General features: G+C 40.4%; 2 protein-coding genes and 1 pseudogene across 2 annotated transcripts; 1 reads left to right on the forward strand and 2 right to left on the reverse strand.

Moving 5' to 3' along the window:
• The first annotated feature begins 1,411 nt into the window (after positions 1–1,411).
• LOC146606931 (uncharacterized) lies at positions 1,412–6,383 on the forward strand. Its single transcript, XM_085349175.1, has 7 exons — positions 1,412–1,438; positions 1,593–1,716; positions 2,486–2,755; positions 5,448–5,573; positions 5,716–5,784; positions 5,989–6,044; positions 6,294–6,383. The coding sequence occupies exons 1-7, from the start codon at positions 1,412–1,414 to the stop codon at positions 6,381–6,383; spliced, it is 762 nt and encodes a 253-aa protein (XP_085205301.1).
• Positions 6,384–10,597: 4,214 nt separating this feature from the next.
• Positions 10,598–12,288, reverse strand: LOC146606932 (uncharacterized; annotated as a pseudogene).
• A 4,176-nt stretch (positions 12,289–16,464) lies between these two features.
• On the reverse strand, positions 16,465–18,019 carry LOC146606933 (uncharacterized). Its single transcript, XM_085349176.1, has 2 exons — positions 17,937–18,019; positions 16,465–17,344 (listed from the first exon to the last, which is right to left on the reverse strand). Exons 1-2 carry the CDS (start codon positions 18,017–18,019, stop codon positions 16,465–16,467), a joined length of 963 nt encoding a protein of 320 aa, XP_085205302.1.
• Positions 18,020–21,857: the final 3,838 nt, after the last annotated feature.

Raw genomic sequence — 21,857 nt, forward strand, 5'->3', positions numbered from 1 at the left:
CAGTTTCATCTTAAGTCTTAAGACTTGCCTAGTGAAGTCAAAAACAGACGACAATGAAAACATGAAAGAGATCTCTCTCCTTTTAATTTAACTCACCTTGGATCCCATTGGAAACTGTGGCATCTCAAATTCACATGTGTTCCCATGTCCTGTTAATGGTGGCAGGACCTTGTCAAGCTGTGTAACCATTAGCTTTTTTGTTGGCGTTTGCATTGTACTGACATGAGCCTGGATCAGGAGCGTTCAACAATGCTGTCAACTAATCATGGCAGCACAGGAACAAGCTCTGAGCACAAAATCCATAGAGGCTGGGGTCTATCACACCAGGCAAGACCCCAGGTGCAGGCTGTGTAAAGATGCCCCTGAGACAATCCAGCACATAACAGCAGGGTGTAAGATGCTAGCAGGCAAGACATACATGGAACGCCATAACCAAGTGGCCGGCATAATATACAGGAGTATCTGTGTCTGGAAGTGCCTGGAAGTCCAGAGTTCAAAATGGGAGACTCCGCCAAGGGTGATGGAGAATGACTGAGCTCAGATCCTGTGGGACTTCCGTAGTGATCAATGTAGCGATTCCCAGTGACAGCAACATCAGGAAGGAGGAACACGAGAAGCTGGAGAAGTGCAAAGGGCTCAGAGAAGAGCTCGAGAGGATGTGGAGGGTGAAGGTGATGGTGGTCCCAGTGGTAATTGGAGCACTAGGTGCAGTGACTCCCAGCAGATCCCGGGAACAACATCGGAGATCTCTGTCCAGAAGAGCGCAGTCCTGGGAACAGCTAAGATACTGCGCAGGACCCTCAAGCTCCCAGGCCTCTGGTAGAGGACCCGAGCTTGAAGGATTGACCGCCCACAGGGGCGAGTGGGGAATCTTTTTATATATACCACACTGCTGCGTACTTCTCATTGCTTTGGGCAATGAGACAGGAAATGTCTGTCGTTTCACGCCTCTAAACCCACTTACAGCGACATGTAAGGCAACAGTGGCAAGTTCAGAAAAAAGGACGACTTCCTCTCACCTCACACTCACTTCTGTTACTGTTTGAGTTGTCTGTTTCCTGTAAATCAATTTATGATGAAACCAGAAGATTTTACAGGGGTTTAATGGAATAATCTATATTAGTAAAGCTCAGTTTTATCAATTAAGATAAAAAAAGTCAATTTTTTAGTTACAGATTTCATTGTTGTGTGAGAGAGTGCATGGATTAACTGATGTGAACATCTGCTTATGGTGAGTATGACACTGCTATTTGTCAACTGATAGTTGAAGCTATGAGGCTAAGCTAGACGAAAATGCAGTTATTTTATATTTGAAGCAATTTAAGGATTTTGTGCAGCAGCTTTTAGTGTATAAGAAGCAATTCAAGACTCCTTGAAAATTGCTTTTCTACAGCAGTTTGAACCCATCAGAATGGTGTATTTCCATGATGGAGCATCTGTGAGAGTAACTATTATTGGTGGCAAAGCTCCCAGCAAACACAACAAGCAGACGAGGAGCAGACAAAGGAAACAAAATGACATGTAATCTGCTCATTTTGTCTCTTTCACTACTCAGCTCACATCTGTATGATAAAACAATTCTTATTACTTAGTTTTATTACTACATACTTTATTACTTTATTACTACATCTGATACTGGTAAATACCAGTGCTCTGGTCGTATGAAGAAATCACATTATACACAGAACAGTAATACTGTCTCCCTAACTGTGCTGGGTAAGTCCTCAGTGACCTGTCACGACGTACGGGGTGGACTCACGCGCTGGACTCCGGGGATGATGCACACAAGGAAATTTATTGCAGAACAATGTCCAAAGAGAGAGTATATACACAGATATGAGGCAGTGCTATTTACAAGGGGGTGCGAGGCAGTGCTATGTACAAAAGGTGAGGGGGGCAGGGCTCCGGGGAAAATCCAGGGGAACACGCTCGTCTTACTCCACACAATCCAGACACGAATCCACTCGCACACTCGGGGAACAGTCCAGGGAATCTGTACACAAAGAGACGCTTGTTAAATGCTGAACACATACACTGCATGGGAAAATACTTGCTGGGGCGCTCGACTTTCACTGACGCGATTCTCGCAACGATCCAGCGAAGAACAGCCGTTGCTTCCCCTCTTAAATACCACACTGATAAGGCACAGGTGTTTCTTCCTCCGAGGGCGTGGGCCAAGGGCGTGAACCCATAATGAGTTCAGCCCTGGCGAGAAAGCGGAGAAGAGAGAGAGAGAGAGGACTAGAGAAAAAGAGGGGGATGATCAGCGACCAGCTGAACCCCCAGGCCGTGACATGACCATGACCAATACATATAATACACTTAATATAATAATTCAAATATTCATCTAAATTATAAAACAGAGTGTACACTTAATTAATGTGCTCATGGAAGGAGCTTTGGAAAAAAAAATCTTTAGCCAGGACCTGTGTTCTTATTACTTCATAATAGATCATATGTGTACATATTTTATTTTCCCTAACAGCCGGTAAACCCAGGGCCACACTAACTCCAGGATCAACTATCATACCAGTAGGGGGCAGTGTGACTCTGACCTGCTCTGTGGGGAGCTCTGCTGGCTGGAAATATGAGTGGTTCAGACGTGACCCAAACACTGACGTTCAAATCAGAACAGATGATCAACAAAATGGAGTAATCAGAGTATCTCAAGGAGGAATCTACCACTGCAGAGGAAGAAGAGGAAACCCAGTTTACTACACTGATAAAAGTGGTGATGTCACCACTGAGATAACCTGTGAGTTGAAAAGTTTTCTTTGAAATGGGCAGTGGTGTGAACAAGCGTTTGCCCCCCTCCAGATTTCCTACTTTTTGTATGTTTGTCACACTTAAATGTTTCAGATCATAAATCAAGTTTAGTGTAATATTAGAAACAGATAACACAAGTAAACGGAAAATAAAGATTCAAATCGAAAGGTTTTATAGTTAAAGGAGGAAAAATCCACGCCTACCTGGCCGTGTGTGGAAAAAGCCCCCACCTTGTTAAATAATATTATTAACTGTGATCAACCACATTTTTTTATTACAACGCTGAGTTTAGTTTCACTCCCATATCAAGGCCTTATATACTGCCTTGATATTACTACCAGACCTGCTGAAGGTCGGTCTGTCAGGCCTCAGTTGCCTCAGTTAAGGTCAGTGTTCATGTCTCCACCCTAAGAGAGAGACTAGTCAGAAATGGCCTGCATGGCAGAGACAACAACAACAAAAAGAGGAAAATTAAGGCTCGTCTCAGTTTTGCCAGAAAAAAGTTTAATGATCCCCAAGACTTTTAGGAAAATACTTTGAGAAAATAGTTGAACTAATTGGAAGGTGTGTGTCCTATTACATTTGGCTTAAAAGTAACACAGCATTTCAGCAATGGAACACCAACAGTAAACTACGGTGGTGTTAGTGGGATGGTCCAGGTCTGTTTTGCTGCCCCAGGACCTGAAAGACTTGCTTTGGTAAATGGAGCCATGAATTCTGCTGTTTAATAAAACATCATGAAGGAGAATGTCCAGCCATGCGTTCATGACCTCAAGTTGGAGCACACTTGGGTTCTGCAGCAGGACAACGATCCAGATCACACCAGTAATCTCTGGCTGTCTGGCTCAGCATGTTTTCCCTTCCTACTGTTGCTCATAGGGGGTCATATGGTTGTTGGGGTTTTCTCAGTTTACTTTGTATTATTGTAGAGTCTTCACCTTACAATATAAAGCACCTTGAGGCAAATGTTATTGTGATTTGGTGCTGTATGAATAAAATAAAATTGAACTGAAGTCCACCTCTGAATGGGTTAAGAAAAGCAAAATGAAGAGTTTGGAATGACTGAATCTGGTTGTTGCTGCCAAGGACGCCCTAACCAGTTATTAGGTTTAGGTGGCGATCGCTTTTTCACACAAGGTTTGGATTTTTTTTATACTTAATGATAAAGATTTAGAAACTGCATTTGTGTTTACTTTTGTTATCTATGTTTAACATTTAAATTTGTTTGATGATCTGATGATCGCCCTATGACAGCTGGGATAGGCTCCAGCGCCCCCCGCGACCCTGAAAAGGATAAGCGGAAGCGAATGGATGGATGGATGATCTGAAACATTTAAGTCAAAAATACAAGACATAGGAAATCATGAAGGGGGAAGACACTTTTTATACTACTGTACATTGACTCGTCACTATCAAGCAACTCAATATTAAATTATTTCTGTTGATTTTATGTTTGTTTGTATCTCAACTGTAAATATGTGTAAACAGTTTCCAATAAGGTTGTTGTTAAAGGACGACCCAGCTGGCCTCAGATATTCAGCGGTGAGACGATCAGTCTGACATGTGAGGTGCAGGAAGGAGGTGAAACCACTGAGTGGGAGTATAGATGGAGAGGAGCCAACCAGACCACACAGTGGACTCACAATAATTACTGGATATTCAATGTTTCTGAGTCCAGCAGTGGAGACTACACGTGTAAGAGTCGACGCAGAGATGACTCATATTCTTCAACAGAGTGGAGTGAAGCCTTCAACTTGTCAGCATCAAGTAAGTCATGTTTGTTGTTGAGCTTCATTTTACAAACATAACAAGGATCAGCACAGGATGAAGTAAATGTTCTAGAAAGCAAATCATATTGTTTTTGTGAGACACAGAGATTTTGTGAAGTCTGAGACCTGTGAGGCCAACACTGACCTCCCTTTCAGTTCTGCCATTCACAGGAGGAGCCATAGGAGTTAAATGCAATGTGTGTCAAGAGGGGATCAAGGGTGGAGACCTTGGCAGTAACATCCCCAGCTCCTAGCTATCATTGCTGGCTGTTGTGTTAAGGAGTATCCACTCTCTTAGAGGCAAAGTCAAAGGCAAATGACTTAGGTATCCAGTTCCCAGTTGCTGAAACTAGCAATTACCTCCCTGGTGTGGGAGGAGGCAGAGCTAGTGCATGAGTTTGACAGATTGACAGAGCTACAGTTGGGCTCACCTCAATCTGGAACAAGTCTCCTGGAGAAACTCTTGGGTTCTCTTTGGCAAGAGTTGCCAGACAGGGGTGGATGTCCTAGTACCCTCGGCTTGCTGCATGTGTTTGTGTTTTTTACCAGCGAAAGAGAGGATTGCTTTCCACTGGGTTTGTCACGATATGCGCAGGCAGATTGTGTGGATTCTCTTAGGTGAGGACCCAAATGCAGACCACAAAAGACAAAAACGAGAAGTAACAGAAAGTGTACCATTTATTAACTAATCACCAGTCAGTCGTAATTTGCATCAGCTAACAGGGGAGGGTGCTAGATATGCCTGGTAAACCTAAACATATAGTGAGAGTAGTGCTCTTGATGTTGCAGAGCTGTCTTGGAACCTGCCTGTTTAGTTGATCTATTTTTCTTTAGAAGCTTTCATTGTTATTCAAATGGAAAATTCACTTGAGTTGATTGAAGTTAACAGTTCACGTTTCTAATTTACAACAGCTGTGCCCAGTCCTGAAAGCTCTTCATTTCTTATTTTGATGATCATTGGAATAATTTCTGGAGTCATATTTATATTCTTGCTGCTCTTGTTCTATTGCTACAGAAAATCCAGAGGTGAGCATTTTTGTTCCACTGATAAAAGATTTTACTCTTTAAATATTTAAGTACACAGAATCAGCATTCAGGCACGGGAAACTGTTCACAACAATGTATAAAAATCAACCATGCAAAGGCAAATGTCTTATTTCAATTTTTTTTTGTTTTAAAGGTTCTACTGATGACCAGAGGGTCAGTCAGGTAGAAGATCAACAGCAAGTATACTCCTCACTTCTTCATGGTTAGCACTCTCTCTGGTTCAAATATAGACTCTATTCTGAAGCAGTTTGCAAGACTGTACTTTAACATCTGCTGCGGTTTTAACACTGTTGAATTAAACGAAGCTACAACAATATCAACATTTAATATAAATGCTACTTGCATGAATACTTATGCTTAAATTAGGCTCACAGAAATGAGAAGACGAATTTTCTTTGACCTGCAGGTGACCGTTGTGTCTATGAGTCCATCAGATGGTCTAAAAACACTGAAAATGATACAGTATAAACTTTACTTTACACACAGTTTGTGGAAGCTGTGTGGTTATAAAAGAACTGTAATTACAACTATAATATTGTAATTATAGGTCACCAGAAGGTGACGATGTCTGTGTTTCAGCTCTTATGAACAAGAGGCGTGAATACACAAAATAAGAGAAATGAAATATACAAACAAGCAAAAATAAACATTATTTATACAGTAATAGCAGAGTTTATCTATCAATCATTTAATTTTCTTCTACTTATCCAGGTCTGGGTCACGGTAGCAGCAGCCAAAGCAGAGAAGCCCACACCTCCCTCTCCCCACCCACCTCCTCCAGTTTATCTGCAGGAATGCTGAGGTGCTCGCAGGCCAGCCGAGACACTTAATCTCTCGAGTGTATTCTGGGTCTGCCCTGGGTTTCATCTTCGTCAACCCCAAAGGAACCAAATTAAGGGACTAGTCTAGCCTACCCGGGATAGGCTTCCCAGGACCCCACCCTGGAATCAAATCTGGGAACGGTGCTCAAGGAAGCATCTGGTGACTGGGCGCAACCTGAAGAGGAGACATGGGCCTGTGGGGCCACCACCCGCATGAGACATCATGGGCGTGGGGTGTAATGTGGGGCATAATGTGTGTTGGGCGGTGATCTGATCCGTGGCCTTTGGGGCATAACAGTGTTTTCATTTGATCAACTTGAGGCAGCTGGTGACAAAATGTAGTCTTATCCAGGATATTGGTCACGTAGCCAAATACTATACCATAAATTACTATAACTACACTCAACAAAAATATAAACGCAACACCTTTGTTACTGCTCCTATTCCCCATGGGATGGACGTAGAGACCTAAAATTCATTCCAGATACACAATATAACCATCCCTCCCAAACAGTGGTCACAAATCAGTCCAAATGTGTGGTAGTGGGCACATCTGCTATATTGAGATAATCCATCCCACCTCACAGGTGTGCTACATCAGGATGCTGATCTGACATCATGAGTAGTGCACAGGTGTACCTCAGACTGCCCACAACAAAAGGCCACCCTGGAATGTGCAGTTTTTTGCGCTATTGGGGGTCTGGGGACCCAGAACCGGTCAGTATCTGGTGTGACCACCATTTGCCTCATGCAGTGCAACACATCGTCGCATGGAGTCTATCAGATTGTCAATTGTGGCCTGTGGAATGTTGGTCCACTCCACTTCAATGGCTGTGCGAGGTTGTTGGATATTCGTGGGAACTGGTACACGCTGTCGTATACGCCGGTCAAGCACATCCCGAACATGCTCAATGGGTGACATGTCCGGTGAGTATGCTGGCCATGCAAGAACTGGGACATTCTCAGCTGCCATCTGCCCTGAACAATGTGAACCATGATTCATCCGTGAAGCGCACACCTCTCCAACATGCCAGACGCCATCGAATGTGAGCATTTGCCCACACAAGTCTGTTACGGTGACGAGCTGGAGTCAGGTCAAGACCCCGATGAGGACGACGGGCATGCAGTTGAGCATCCCTGAGACGGTTTCTGACAGTTTGTGCAGAAATTGTTTGGTTGTGCAAACCAATTGTTCCAGCAGCTGTCTGGGTGGCTGGTCTCAGACGATCTTGGAGGTGAACCTGCTGGATGTGGAGGTCCTGGGCTGGTGTGGTTACACGAGGTCTGCGGTTGTGAGGCCGGTTGGATGTGCTGCCATATTCTCTGAAACGCCTGTGGAGACGGCTTATGGTTGAGAAATGAACATTCAATGCACGGGCGACAGATCTGGTTGACATTCCTGCCGTCAGCATGCCAATTGCACGCTCCCTCATTGATTGTGGAATCTGTGGCATTTTGCTGTGAGACAAAACTGCACATTCCAGGGTGGCCTTTTGTTGTGGGCAGTCTGAGGTACACCTGTGCACTACTCATGATGTCAGATCAGCATCCTGATGTGGCACACCTGTGAGGTGGGATGGATTATCTCAATATGGCAGATGTGCCCACTACCACACATTTGGACTGATTTGTGACCACTGTTTGGGAGGGATGGTTATATTGTGTATCTGGAATGAATTTTAGGTCTCTACGTCCATCCCATGGGGAATGGGAGCAGTAACAAAGGTGTTGCGTTTATATTTTTGTTGAGTGTACTTTATGCTGCACTGAAGCCACATTTCAACTTAGATAAGCATTTAGCAAACCACAAACTTTCTTAGCCATCAAGCTTAAACGTTACTCTTACCAATGGGTCTAAGGATGGCTAAAAGTAGGTGGCAAGGAGGGAGTCCACAATAGAGGTTTGCTTAAATAAAATATTATAAAATATAAATTAGATTTACTTATAAATTAAGCATTAATACATTAAACATAAATTAAGCATAAAAACCACTAATAGGTTAATGCCAGCTGGAGTGGAAGAGAGAGTGAATATTTTGGTCTGGAAGACAGATGAGCTGATGATGCCAGCCAATCATCAATAAGACCAGACAAGGACTTAACAATGGGAGTTGAACTGCATTAACCTGATTACCAAACATGATAATTACTGAGTTTCATTATGACTTTTGATTGTTTTATAATCATCATTTTAAAGCTTTTAAAGCAGTAAAATGAATACTTATGTTTCAACTGTTTTTTTAAATTTTCCAGCTTTGGGAAGTTAAAATGATAGATTTATAGTATAGTACACACTAAAAACTGCTGGGTTAAAAATAACCTAATTTGGACCCAGCGGACTCTGGCTGGTTTCAACTCAACAGGGTTGGGTTATTGGTTTGATCCAGCACACTGGGTTAGGCTAACTACCCAAAAATTGGGTTAATTGATTAGTGTTTAAAGTTAAGATTACAAAAAATTGTGTTGAAACTCAAAAGGGTTATATTACCATTCAGATTTGAGTTAAAACTAAATATTTGTTTCCCCTAAATTCAGCATATAAAAAAATGGGTTAAAGACAATTAAAGATAATGATAAAAATAAATATAACTACTTTTATTGCCACATTATACATAAAATATGTAGACAGTGAAATTCGTACAAAATATATCAAACAATGAAAGTATAATAGAAGCAAAACATTTTTTTTATAAAGCAAAAGTATATTACTACAAATCAGTCTTGGGTTAGAACTACCGGGCTCTGTTTTAGAACAAATTACATGTAAAAACTTCAATCATTAAACCAGGGGTGATTTGGGATTTTTTAAGAAAGTTAACTTGGAAACCCAACAAAAGTTATTACTTATTATTTGATTATTTATCACAATTATTAATTATTAACGGATTTTAGTTCAATTATCTCAAGATAGTTAAAAACTCTCCTCCTCTCAGAATAGACCAAATACTCTAGATAAACAGATTTTAAAAATCACAAATGTAAATCAATAGAATAAAACAAAAAATTATTGAAAGCTTATCTGTATAAATATGTCTTCAGATTTAAAAAAAATAGTTAGTGGAGTCTATACAGTGGAATGAAGGTTAAAGAAAATTATGCGATCTTTGTGCCACTGCCTGAAAAGCAGTAACCTCTGACCTTAAGAGCTAAGATCTCCAGAAGAATGATTTTTGAGCAGTCAGCTCAGAGATGGTGAGCTTGACCATGTAGTGCCCTAAGAGTTAAAGCCAGGATATAAAAGCAAAACCTAAATTTTACTGGCAACCAATGAAGAGAAGCCAAATCTGCAGCGTTTTGCACAGTCTAAAGTTACAAGTCTGCTACAATAGAAAGAAAATACAATCAAATACAAACTCAAGTCAGAAGATGCGATCATTCTGTGGGTTCATGATAGAAATGAAGGTAAATTGATGTAAATATTCCTTTATTGAATGATAAAATCATGACATGTCATAACTCTCTGTGGTCTGATGGAAAAGATCTTAGAGCTGTAAATAGGACAGTTTTTAATGGGTCTAACAGGGCAGAGATGAGATGCTACAAAAACAACATACTTATAAAATATCATTTGATAAGGTCGATTAACTTACCTCTGAATATATGTGGCATATAAACATCTACAGCAGCAACAAACACAAATCTAGCAGTAATATTTATCCATTTATCCAACGTAACTGAGAAAATGCTGACAGCAGGTACTTGGGCTGTCTGCTATTATTTGAAAAAAATAGTCCACCTCTACTGGATGCCAGCTGATTACCCTGAATATCCAAGTTGCTATGGCTATTGTTAAGAGGCCATGAGTGATACAGAGCAGTGTATGCTGATAGGATTCTCATCTTAGGGATGGCTGTTCCTTTTTTTTTTTTTTTGACATTCATGAAACTGGCTCAGTGTGGCGCTGGTTTCAATCATTATGCAGCTGCACTGTGTCAGGTTTCCTGGGTAGTTGAACCAGCGTTTTCAGTTTTGTCATGTTCAGCTTATTTTCCACATCCATGTTTTTCACTTCCAGTTTTCTGTGCCAGCCTGTCTACCAGTGTATTATGTTCCAGTTCATTCCATGCATCATTAGTTAGACTAAGTTCAGCCGTGTACTCACCTGTTTCCAATTGACGTCATCATTCAGCCTGTGTATTTAAGTTCCTCAGGTTCACCAGTTCATTGTCGTGTCATTGATGTTGTCACTGCTGTCTATTCCTCGTGTTTGCCTTCCAGTTCAGCCAGCCAGCCAGCCAGCCAGCCAGCCAGCCAGCCATCTATCTTCCCTGTTCTGTTCATCCTGCCATTGCAATAAACACCCTTAATCATCACTAGTCCAGCGTTTGGGTCTCCTCTACTCCACATCCACACAGCAACTCCTGACACACTGTTTATTAAGCTGAGGACGTCTGCAGTCAGCTGAGGCTGAAGAAGTCACTTCAAGCAGGGAAAGTTTCTCACACTGAAAATGCTGCATCCAGATGAACAGAGTCAACTTTCTTGGATAAAGATGAAAGTAAAAATATAAAAAAAAAACATGACAGAGTGTATCTGTAATAGTACAGACATGATGGACATTCAGTTTGTTTATTTCTGATGACCTCTGTGTTTTGATTATAATCTCTGAAATTCATTGAGAAGCAGATGAGTCGATGCTCTGCAGATAAAGTGCTCTTTGATTGAAGTTTAATTTCTGCTTCATTTTCTCAGGTCATTTATTTTAATCATTCCTCCTGGTTGAAACTGACTTCCACCTGTTAGCTCCTGAAAGAGCAGTGGATTTTATCACATGTGACTCTGCTTCAGTCACATCCCAGCAATGAGTTAAAGTCATTGTGTTTTAATTTCAATTAATATAAAAAGTCAAGAAAGTACAAATAATGCAAGAATCCAAAATGTAGTTTGATTTCATCATAAAAAAATAGATACATTAAGGTGTTTAAATTACACAGAGAGGCAGAGTTTACACACTGTGTGACTTTGTCTGCTGAGCTGTTTGCAGGTTTACCTCCATGTCAGTGTGGAGCTAAACTAGACAATAAAGTGCTGTGTACTCTTTTCTGTCAGGATAAAGTATAAGACAGTCTGTACACTGAAGTCCAGCCTGAGCTCTGAGGAAAGCAGCAACAACACAAACAGCTTAAAGTGCACAAAAATCTGGAGACTGGTTCATGTAGGCTTCATTAAAGAAGTGAAACTGTCTGATAGACTGAAAAGACCATAAGATGTGGATGAGTGCATCTAATTAAAAACAGACCAACCAGTTCACACTGAGTGAACAGGTCATCACAGTGTTGTCTTCAGTGCAGCAGTACTGCTCCTGCAGATGCTTCCTGTCAGATTTCTGTCCTGTAGACTGATCACTCAGACAGGCATCAAGGTGCACGGTGGCTTTAAACCTGGAAGAGAGGAGCACCAGGGACAGAGCCAAGCAGACGACAGAGAACGGGACACTTTCTCTCTCTTCCGGGACGATGAACGGGATGACGATGCGGTTTCGTCCTGGTGGACCATATTTTGATGAGAGAGACTTAAATTCTTCCCACGCACCATCATATGGTCACAGAGGGCTAACGATGGTGTTTGGGATCATGTGTCCTCCAGCTTTCTTCAGTGGGTTCCAGTAGTCTGGCAGGTTCAGGGGTTGATGTTCGTCAAAAAGAATTCCACTGTGGGAAACAAACGGTAGTGAAAGTCTTCAGTGGCCTCATGTGGCCTCATTTTTTCCTGTTGCAATGCCATAGGTTACATCAGGTGTGGTGGCACAGTTCCAGGGAGAGTACAGGACCAGGTCAGTGATGGTGGGCAGAGGCAGCAAACACTTGGCTTGCTGGGATCATGGAGTCTCTGATTGCTCCATGTTTGGGGTCTTGACATCCTGGTCCATGTTTCCACTTCTTCATAAAAGATAAGACACAGAATTTGATCTCCTCCTCTGTAAGTGTTACCACTGTAAGCAGGAGTCTACCACATGGTCATAACTGCATTCAAGGCGATGTGAACATGCAGGGAGTCATTTTAAAATATAATAATTTATTTCAGTTCTCTGTTTAAGAACAATGTTCCTCAAAGTCCCAGTGGAGATGATCTGAGGACCACACGATCTCTCAACTCCACAAGGTTAGAGGCCTGTTTCCAGGACGATCAGGCACCACCGTGTCGATTGCAGACATCAGCCAAAGGATCCCACTTTACTGACACCAGATGGTTACACAAATCTGAAATAAATCCATTTTCACACAAACAGGTTTTCTTTGTGAGGATTTACTTTACCTTTACAAACAGGTCAAACAACCTTACCGAGCACAGCAGCAGTCTGCCTGGTTTTAGACCAAGAAGAATAAAAAGAATAATTTTTAGACACAAGTTATTTACCCACCATGGTCACAGAACACAGACCATCAAACTTGTACAGCAACATGTGGTATATGTGAACGATTACATGGAGACAGAATATGACATTATGGAACTTTTGAATTCATTAAGATCATCCTGACACAGAGAAGTAGAAGAATCTTAAATCTTCCATCACACACCTGGCAGGAGACTTACAGCAGTGACGGTGTGTTTACACAACAGCTGAGAGTTCCTGTAAACCAGCTGATTTACTGTCAGCTGTTCAGCTCACACGTAGAGCTCTGAGACACAGTGTGCTGGTTCTGCTTCTTCTAATTTTCTAACCACTCTCTTGTGACATTTTGCAGTGATCTGTGGCTAAAAGAGTTCCTGCTGCAGAAACCTCGAAACCTAATAAAACCCCAAAGTGTTGATGAAAGCAACTTAAACACACAGTCATACAGAACTTTTAATACTATACTTTTCCTCTCACACACACTCACACTCTGCTGGTTTGTCTACATCATCTGTGTTTTATTCTGTGTTTAACCTCTTTACCTCTTTTTAATATTATAGTGTAACCGAACCACGGCAGACCTGACGACATGTACATGCTTTGCAGCAGACTTTACACACACGGTTGCTGTACAAACACAGTTGGTAAATGGCCTGTATTTGTATAGCGCTTTACATATCCAGTCATCCACACATTGGTGATGACAAGCTACATTGTAGCCACAGCCACCCTGAGGCGAGGCTGCCGGACACTGGCGCCACCGGGCCCTCTGACCACCACCAGTAGGTAACGGGTGAAGTGTCTTGCCCAAGGACAAAACGACCGAGACTGTCCAAGCCGGGGCTCGAACCGGCAACCTTCTGATTACAAGGCAAACGCCCAACTCTTGAGCCACGATCACCCCAAGTTGGCTGCTGCTCCACAGCTCACAGCCTGACACACACCATCCACAATCACAACAGTTGGCTACGTGTGATTGCAGATGCCTCTCAGGTGTGTCGGCCTCCCCTGCAGCGGCACCGCAGACCACACCCCGCCACATTTTGTCTTCTACTGTTCACTCAGTTGCTTTGCTGCCACTTATCCATGTTTTGATGGATTAGTTTGCTGCACTGTATTGGTTTAAAGTAAAGAATAATGTGTGACTGGTGCACAGTGGCTGTGGCTTAATGCTCAGAGGTAGCTTACAGCAAGTAAAGCAGAGATTAATGCGATTTCTAGCTGACGATTCTTAGATCCATTCGCTGATTTTCCCTTTCATACCAACTTTATACCATCTAGTATAAAGACAGTGTACTCTCAGAGAGTGGAAGTATGTCTGGACAACTCATGAAACATCTCTTTACATCTTGTTGAATTCAGTTGTGTAGAGCAACTGAATTCAACAGCAGGTCAGCAGGTCACATCCTGTACATGATGCATAATCTGTGCAACTTCATTAGCTTTGTTAATCAAATAGTCAGATGGTTGTTGGGATGATATTTCTCCTCTACTTTCATAAATGATGAATAAATATATTCACTGCTAAAGGAGGTAATAAATGAAGGACTGAAGGTCTTTTCCTAAATACCTAGAGCATTCGTACATGTCACCATACAGACGCTTCCAGGTTTAACATGGCCCTGGATTGTAATCAGTTGGGTTCATTAAAGATGAACTCTCTTCAGTTATTAACTTAAACTGTCTCTACACGGGGGAGACATTTACCACAAAAACCGCACGAAGACTATGAGAGTGAACACGTTCATGAGTACTGAACTGAGTCTGACTTTGTAAAGTTGTAGAGACACTATGGTGACATGATTATACTGTTTTTATTCCCTTTTTCTCTGGAGAATGTGTTCCTGCTCTGTTTCATTCACTGTTTCGTTTTGTTTCACTTGTTGTTTACTTTCACTTTGCTAGCTGATTGTTTACGTTCAGGTAAAGATTGTCATGAAACTATGATAAGTTAGGAGTCACACTGGTCACAGTTACCACTAAAAGTACATACAAGTACCTGCACTAAAGTGTGTTTCTGTAAAATACCAGCAGCTTTGATCTAACAGTAGTGTTTGAACCATCTGACATGAGTTGAAGATCACTGGATAGAAATAAAAGCTTTGTGATGAAATAAAAATAACAGCAAAATCATCCATCTGCCTATATATCTATATACACATCTATACACAAACACAAGTTTGTAACTGAGTTTTACGTTATGGTCTAAAGTGCATCAGTAAGTCCTGCAGACTACAGTTTCCCATAAATCATCTGATTTACATCACTGTTTATCTTTTTCTGATTTATTGTTATTGTAAACATTCATACACACCTGTGTGTTACAACTAGTCAGGACACAGGAACACAAACCATTTTCTTCCTCTCTTTCATCTTTGTTTTATTACTTTCATTCTATTCAACATTTTCATTTTATTCTCAAACAAATATTCACTGTTTTTGTCCTTTGAAACACCTAAGAGATGCATGCTCAATAATCCAGGTAAGCAAATCTCAGAAAGTTGATTCTGTTCATCTGATGGTTAATATGCAAGCTGCTATGACTATTGATGAGAGGCCAGGAGTTATACACAGCAGTGTAAGCTGATGGGATTCTCATCTTAGGGATGTCCACTCCCATTTTTCACATTTATAAAACTGGCTCAGTGTGGTGCTGGTTTCAATCACTATACAGCTGCACTGTTTATAAGGAGGAAGAAGTCACTTCAAGGAGGGAAAGTTTCTCACACTGAAAATGCTGCAACCACATGAACAAAGTCAACTTTGTTGGATGAAGAGGAAAATGAAAATATATATTTAAAAAACCATGACTGAGTGTATCTGTAAAGGTACACACATAATGGACATTCAGTTTGTCTATTTCTTATTACCTTTGTGTTTTGTATATAATCTCTAAATGTCACTGAGAAGCAGATGAGTCGATGCTTCTGGTGATAAAGTGCTCATTTATTTAATGTAATTTAATTTAAGTTTAATTTCTGCTTCATTTTCACAGTTCATTCATTTTCATAATGCCTGCTGATTGAAACTCACTTCCGCCTGTGAGCTCCATAAAGAGCAGTGGATTTTATCACATGTGACTCTGCTTCAGTTACATCCCAGCAATGAATTAAAGTCATTATGTTTTAAATGACATTGATATAAAAAGTCAAGAAAGTACAAATGATACAAGAATCCAAAATGTAGTTTGATTTCATCATAAAAAAAATAGATACATTAAGATGTTTAAATTACACAGAAAGACAGAGTTTACACACTGTGTGACTTTGTCTGCTCAGCTGTTTGCAGGTTTACCTCCATGTCAGTGTGGAGCTAAACTAGACAATAAAGTGCTGTGTACTCTTTTCTGTCAGGATAAAGTATAAGACAGTCTGTACACTGAAGTCCAGCCTGAGCTCTGAGGAAAGCAGCAACAACACAAACAGCTTAAAGTGCACAAAAATCTGGAGACTGATTCATGTAATAATTAAATAAATTCCCCTAGGGATCAATATAGTATTCTGATTCTGATTCATGTAGGCTTCATTAAAGAAGTGAAACTGGCTGATAGACTGAAGGCTACTTTGAACTACTGGAAGCATCTGTGATTGTAATTAAACTCAAACATATGTTCTAACATGAGTCCTGTGTGGGTTTCTTTTTTCAAACTAACAATGAAACTGTTTTTGTGATGTTTCTGAAACAGTTTCAAAACATTTAACACAGAAAAGATGTCGATTGAGTGTATTTAACTAAACAGACTCTTAAAACGATCCAACCAGTTCACACTGAATGCATCTGGTGAGCAGGTCATCACAGTGTTGTCTTCAGTGCAGCAGTACTGCTCCTGCAGATGCTTCCTGTCAGATTTCTGTCCTGTAGACTTATCACTCAGACAGGTATCAAGGTGCACGGTGGCTTTAAACCTGGAAGAGAGGAGCACCAGGGACAGAGCCAAGCAGACGACAGAGAACGGGACACTTTCACTCTCTTCCGGGAGGATGAACGGGATGACGATGCGGTTTCTTCCTGGTGGACCATATTTTGTTGAGAGAGACTTAAATCTTTCCCACACTCCTTCATCTTCCTGCAGAGGGCTAACACTGATATTTGGGATCTTCTGTCCTCCGGCTTTCTTCAGTGAGTTCCAGTAGTTTGGCAGATTTGGGGGTTGATGTTCGTCAAAAAGAATTCCACTGTGGGGAACAAACGGTAGTGAAAGATTACGGTAAAAAACTCTGTGCTGTGGCTTCATTTTCCCTGTTGCAATGCCATAGGTTACATCAGGTGTGGTGGCACAGTTCCAGGGAGAGTACAGGACCAGGTCAGTGATGGTGGGCAGAGGCAGCAAACACTTGGCTGGGATCATGGAGTCTGTGATTGATCCATGTGCCACAAAGATTATGTCAACAGTGTCATCATGGTTCTTCTTTTCTTCCTCATCAATTTTACTTTTCAGGAAATCAAACATGTCTGAGAGTTTTCTGAAGGTGCCAGACTCTGAATTTTCTCTCAGCCACTGCAGGACAGTTTCGTCTTTGCAGTTTTCTGTTGCAAGGTTTATTAATCTTTTCCTTTCAGCAGAGCTCCTGGGACTTTCAGGGCGGCATGCAGCAGCCAGCCTTTTCCTTTTATAAAACAACAAAAAAAATAAATCTTTTTTAGCAAGTACAGAAAGCTTTGACTGGATCAGTGTGATACTAAAGAGAGTGAGGTTATATATGTGCACACATATGCAGATCTGCTGTGATATTTTTAATCATACAAGTTTTCTGCCACCCTGTGACAGACAGCATGTCCAGCCTGTCACTATAGAGTTTGACTTTAGCTGAGTTTCACTTCTAACTACATTAAACTTCTGCAGTGAACCACAGATAAAAGACCTGCAGAAGTCGTGACTCTACATACTATTAACAGAAGATTTGCTATAATTATAACAAACTCTGTGAGGAAGGATTTCATGTAAAAAATAAAATGGAGGCAGGTATGACCTCAGGTTTATCACTCAGCTCTCTTTCTCCTTTTTCTTTTAAAACTGGATTCATGTTCATTTGATTTCTGTCACAGCTTCAAATCTCCACCACCCCATAATGTTCAAAAAGCCCCATTCAAAAAGTGGATTTAGACACAATTAATTTAAATAGTTTTCTTCATTGTACAGTGACTGAAATATGAAAATCTTTATTATCTTCTAAATAAATTTGTTCGTGAGAGACTCACAGAATTTCCGCTTGTATTTCCAACGCCTCTAAAAAAGCCATGGCTCTCAGAGCCATGATGAGTTCGAGTTCGTCTTTGTCCATATTCAGTCGATAATCAGCTCAGGAACACAAAGCAGCTCCTCCTCCTGTGACCTGAAGAACAACCAAAAGTCAAGTGTAGCTGTAGCACAGTGATATTATTCTGTTTTAAAGATCTTCAAAGTGAACAAAGACACGTCCACTCAGATTTACACTGTTTCTATTATTTTGTCCACCTGATTTTTGAGTTTAGCTAAATGACAGAAAACCTCTGTGAACATTTGAATATCAACATCTTGTTAAAATGAAGCCTTCATAACGTCTGCTGATCAATAATCCAACTATGATATAAAGTATGTACAGAGTGGATCACATAGATCACCAATGAAAGCGGCAATAATAATCACCACACATGAAGACGTTAAACTTTCAGTCTGAATCAGACTGTTTGCCTTACCTGCTTTGGAGAGCACAAGTGAGTGTGTGAAGGAATCTGATTATGTGAGGTGTTCAGCGATCTTTATGTAGCCTGAATCAAGATCACAGGCAAATAAAAACACGGTGAAAGTGAAAGCACAGACACCAGGGTAATCCCCGTTATTTACACAAAGAAAACGAAAGAAAAAAATCTTAAAGTAAAATTCACTGCGTCATGTGGATTATGTATATTATCAGTAGTTTTTGTTTTTAACAGACATTCTCACTCTATGGAAGTAAACAAATTAAGGTTCCAGCAGCAGCTCTACATGTTTCCACTTCCTCATAAAAGATAAGACACAGAGTTTAATCTCGTCCTCTGTACGTGTCAGCTCTGTAAGCAGGAGTCTACCTCACAGTCACAACTGCATTCAGGGAGATGTGAACATACAGGAAGTCATTTTAAAATTATAATAATTTATTTCAGTTCTCTGTTTAAGAACAGTGTTCCTCTAAATCCCAGTGGAGATGATCTGAGGACCACACGAACTGTCAACTACACAAGCTTGGACATCAACCACTGACACCAGATTAATACATAAATCTGAAATAAATCTATTTTCACACAGTTTGTCTTTGTGAGGATTTACTTTACCTTTGGAAACAGATCGGACAACAACACAGAGCACAGCAGCAGTCTGCCTGGTTTTAGACTGAGAAGAATAACAAGAGTCATTTATGGACACAAGTTAAGTTGAACAAGTTGAACAATTGGAGACAGAATATGATGATATGAACCTTTTTAATTCATTAAGGTCATCTTGACACAGAGAATTAGAAGAATCTTAAAACTGTCCATCACACACCTGAAAGGAGACTTTGAACCTCTGATCAGCTGATTTTACAGCAGTGACAGAGTGTTTACACAACAACCACAAGTTCCTGTAAACCAGCTGATTTCCTCTCAGCAGTTCAGCTTACATGTAGCCTCTCAGAAACTGTCATGTCCATGGGTGTTAGCAAGTTATTTAACTTTCTCTTTCGGAGCAGCGGCCCGCCTCTGGGAGCTTCCCCTCCAGTGCTCTCCCTTGTGAAATAAGCAAGACAAACCCTGCTGTTCATATCACACAATTCCCACAACAAGCTGGCGCTACATCACTAACTCTACTCTCCTCCACTTCACACATCCTGCCCTGTGATGTTCCTTATATTCTGTTGTTTCCTGCCCACAAATAAACCTGTTAGATTCTGTGTATTGTGTCTGCTTTTGGGTTACAGCAAGTGAAGCAGAGATTAATATGATTTTTAACTGATGGCTCTTAGATCCATTCACTGAATTTAACCTTCAGACAAACTTTATACCATCTAAGACAGTGTACTGTCAGTACAATTAACAAAGCTAACTTCATTGGCTTTGTTAATTGAATAATAAGATGTCTGTCGGGATGATATTTCTCCTCTCCTTTCATAAATGATGGTTCAGTATATTCACTGCTAAAGGAGGTTATAAAGACAGCACTCAAGCTCTTTTGCTAAGCACCTAGAGCATTTGTACCTGTTACCATACAGACACTTCCAGGTCACTTCTCTTAGTTAGGAACGTTCCTGAGCAAAACTATTTAATTATTTGAACATGCCCCTGGATTTTAATTGGGTGGGTTTATTAAAGATGAGCTAACTGCAGTGCAGATCGAATGACGCTGTGGTCCCAGTAAAGTGATCATGCAGCAGAAAGTTAAAGGCAAGTCCTTTTCAGTCGTTAACTTAACCGACATTTTACCGCTGATTACTGATTTCTGTAAAATACCAGCAGCTTTGATCTAACAGTAGTATTTGAACCATCAGGCATGAGTTCAGGATCACTGGTCAGAAATGAAAACTTTGTAATAAAATAAAAATAACAACAAAAACATCAATCTGTCTATATATCTGTGTATGCACACACACGTTTGTAGCTGAGTTTTAACGTCTAATTTTATATGTTGTTAAAACTTGTCATCTGGTAGAACAAACTTTATTCTCTAAAGTGCATCAGTAAACCCTGCAGTCTTTGGAGTTTCCCACAAATCATCTGATTTACATCACTGTTTATCTGTTTCTGATTTATTGTTATCATCGACATTCATCTACACTTATGTGTTAGAACCAGTCAGGACACAGGAACACAAACCATTTTCTTCCTCTCTTTCATCTTTGTTTTATTACTTTCATTCTATTCAACATTTTCATTTTACTCTTTATAACTTTCACTGTTTTTGTCCTTTGAAACAACTAAGAGATGCATGCTCAATAATCCAGGTAAGCAAATCTCAGAAAGTTGATTCTGTTCATTTGATTGTTAATATGCAAGTTGTTATGACTATTGATGAGAGACCATGAGTTATACACAGCAGTGTAAGCTGATGGGATTCTCATCTTAGGGATGTCCACTCCCATTTTTCACATTTATAAAACTGGCTCAGTGTGGTGCTGGTTTCAATCACTATGCAGCTGCACTGTTTATAAGGAGGAAGAAGTCACTTCAAGGAGGAAAAATTTTCACACTGAAAATGCTGCATCAGGTGAAGAGAGTCAACTTTGTTGGATGAAGAGGAAAATGAATATATATATTAAAAAAACCATGACTGAGTGTATCTGTAAAGGTACACACATAATGGACATTCAGTTTGTCTATTTCTTATTACCTTTGTGTTTTGTATATAATCTCTAAATGTCACTGAGAAACAGATGAGTCGATCCTCTGGTGATAAAGTGCTCATTGATTGAAGTTTAATTTCTGCTTCATTTTCACAGTTCATTCATTTTCATAATGCCTGCTGATTGAAACTCACTTCCACCTGTGAGCTCCATAAAGAGCAGTGGATTTTATCACATGTGACTCTGCTTCAGTCACATCCCAGCAATGAATTAAAGTCATTATGGTTTAATTTAAATTAATATAAAAAGTGAAGAAAGAACAAATAATACAAGAATCCAAAATGTAGTTTGATTTCATCATAAAAAAATAGATAGGGGAGAGCGGGGTAAGTTGTCACACGGGTAAGTTGTCACACTGTTCATAACTCCAACACTAGAGGCTCTATCTCAAAAATGAAATAGCCACTTTGTGTGACTTCTTCTTCTATAGTCAACCTCCTGTTCACATGTAGTCAAGACTGCTCTAATCTGAGGTGAGCACATCTTTTTTATTTTTTTGACCTAAAAGGAAAAATAAATCACTTTAACTTTTCTTCAGTACAACTTTGTTAGGTATAGATGTTACAAATTATTATTTTACACAAAATAGAGGAGACATTAACGTGTCTTTTGATACTTCAGCTGATGTGCTATGTTGAGCTAACCCTGACATTTAGCCAAAATTAGCATAAATGTCAGTTTGGGGCAAGTTGTCTCATTAACTTTGGGGCAAGTCATCACATGTGACAACTTGCCCCAGTACAAATAAATGCTCCAAAAAATTGTGATATTGTAATTCATTTGTATT

The sequence above is a fragment of the Diplotaxodon limnothrissa genome, unplaced genomic scaffold (assembly GCF_057381915.1).
Source record: "Diplotaxodon limnothrissa isolate DT_005_m unplaced genomic scaffold, D_limnothrissa_male_GT1.1 unmapped_scaffold_2, whole genome shotgun sequence".
Lineage (NCBI taxonomy): Eukaryota > Metazoa > Chordata > Actinopteri > Cichliformes > Cichlidae > Diplotaxodon > Diplotaxodon limnothrissa.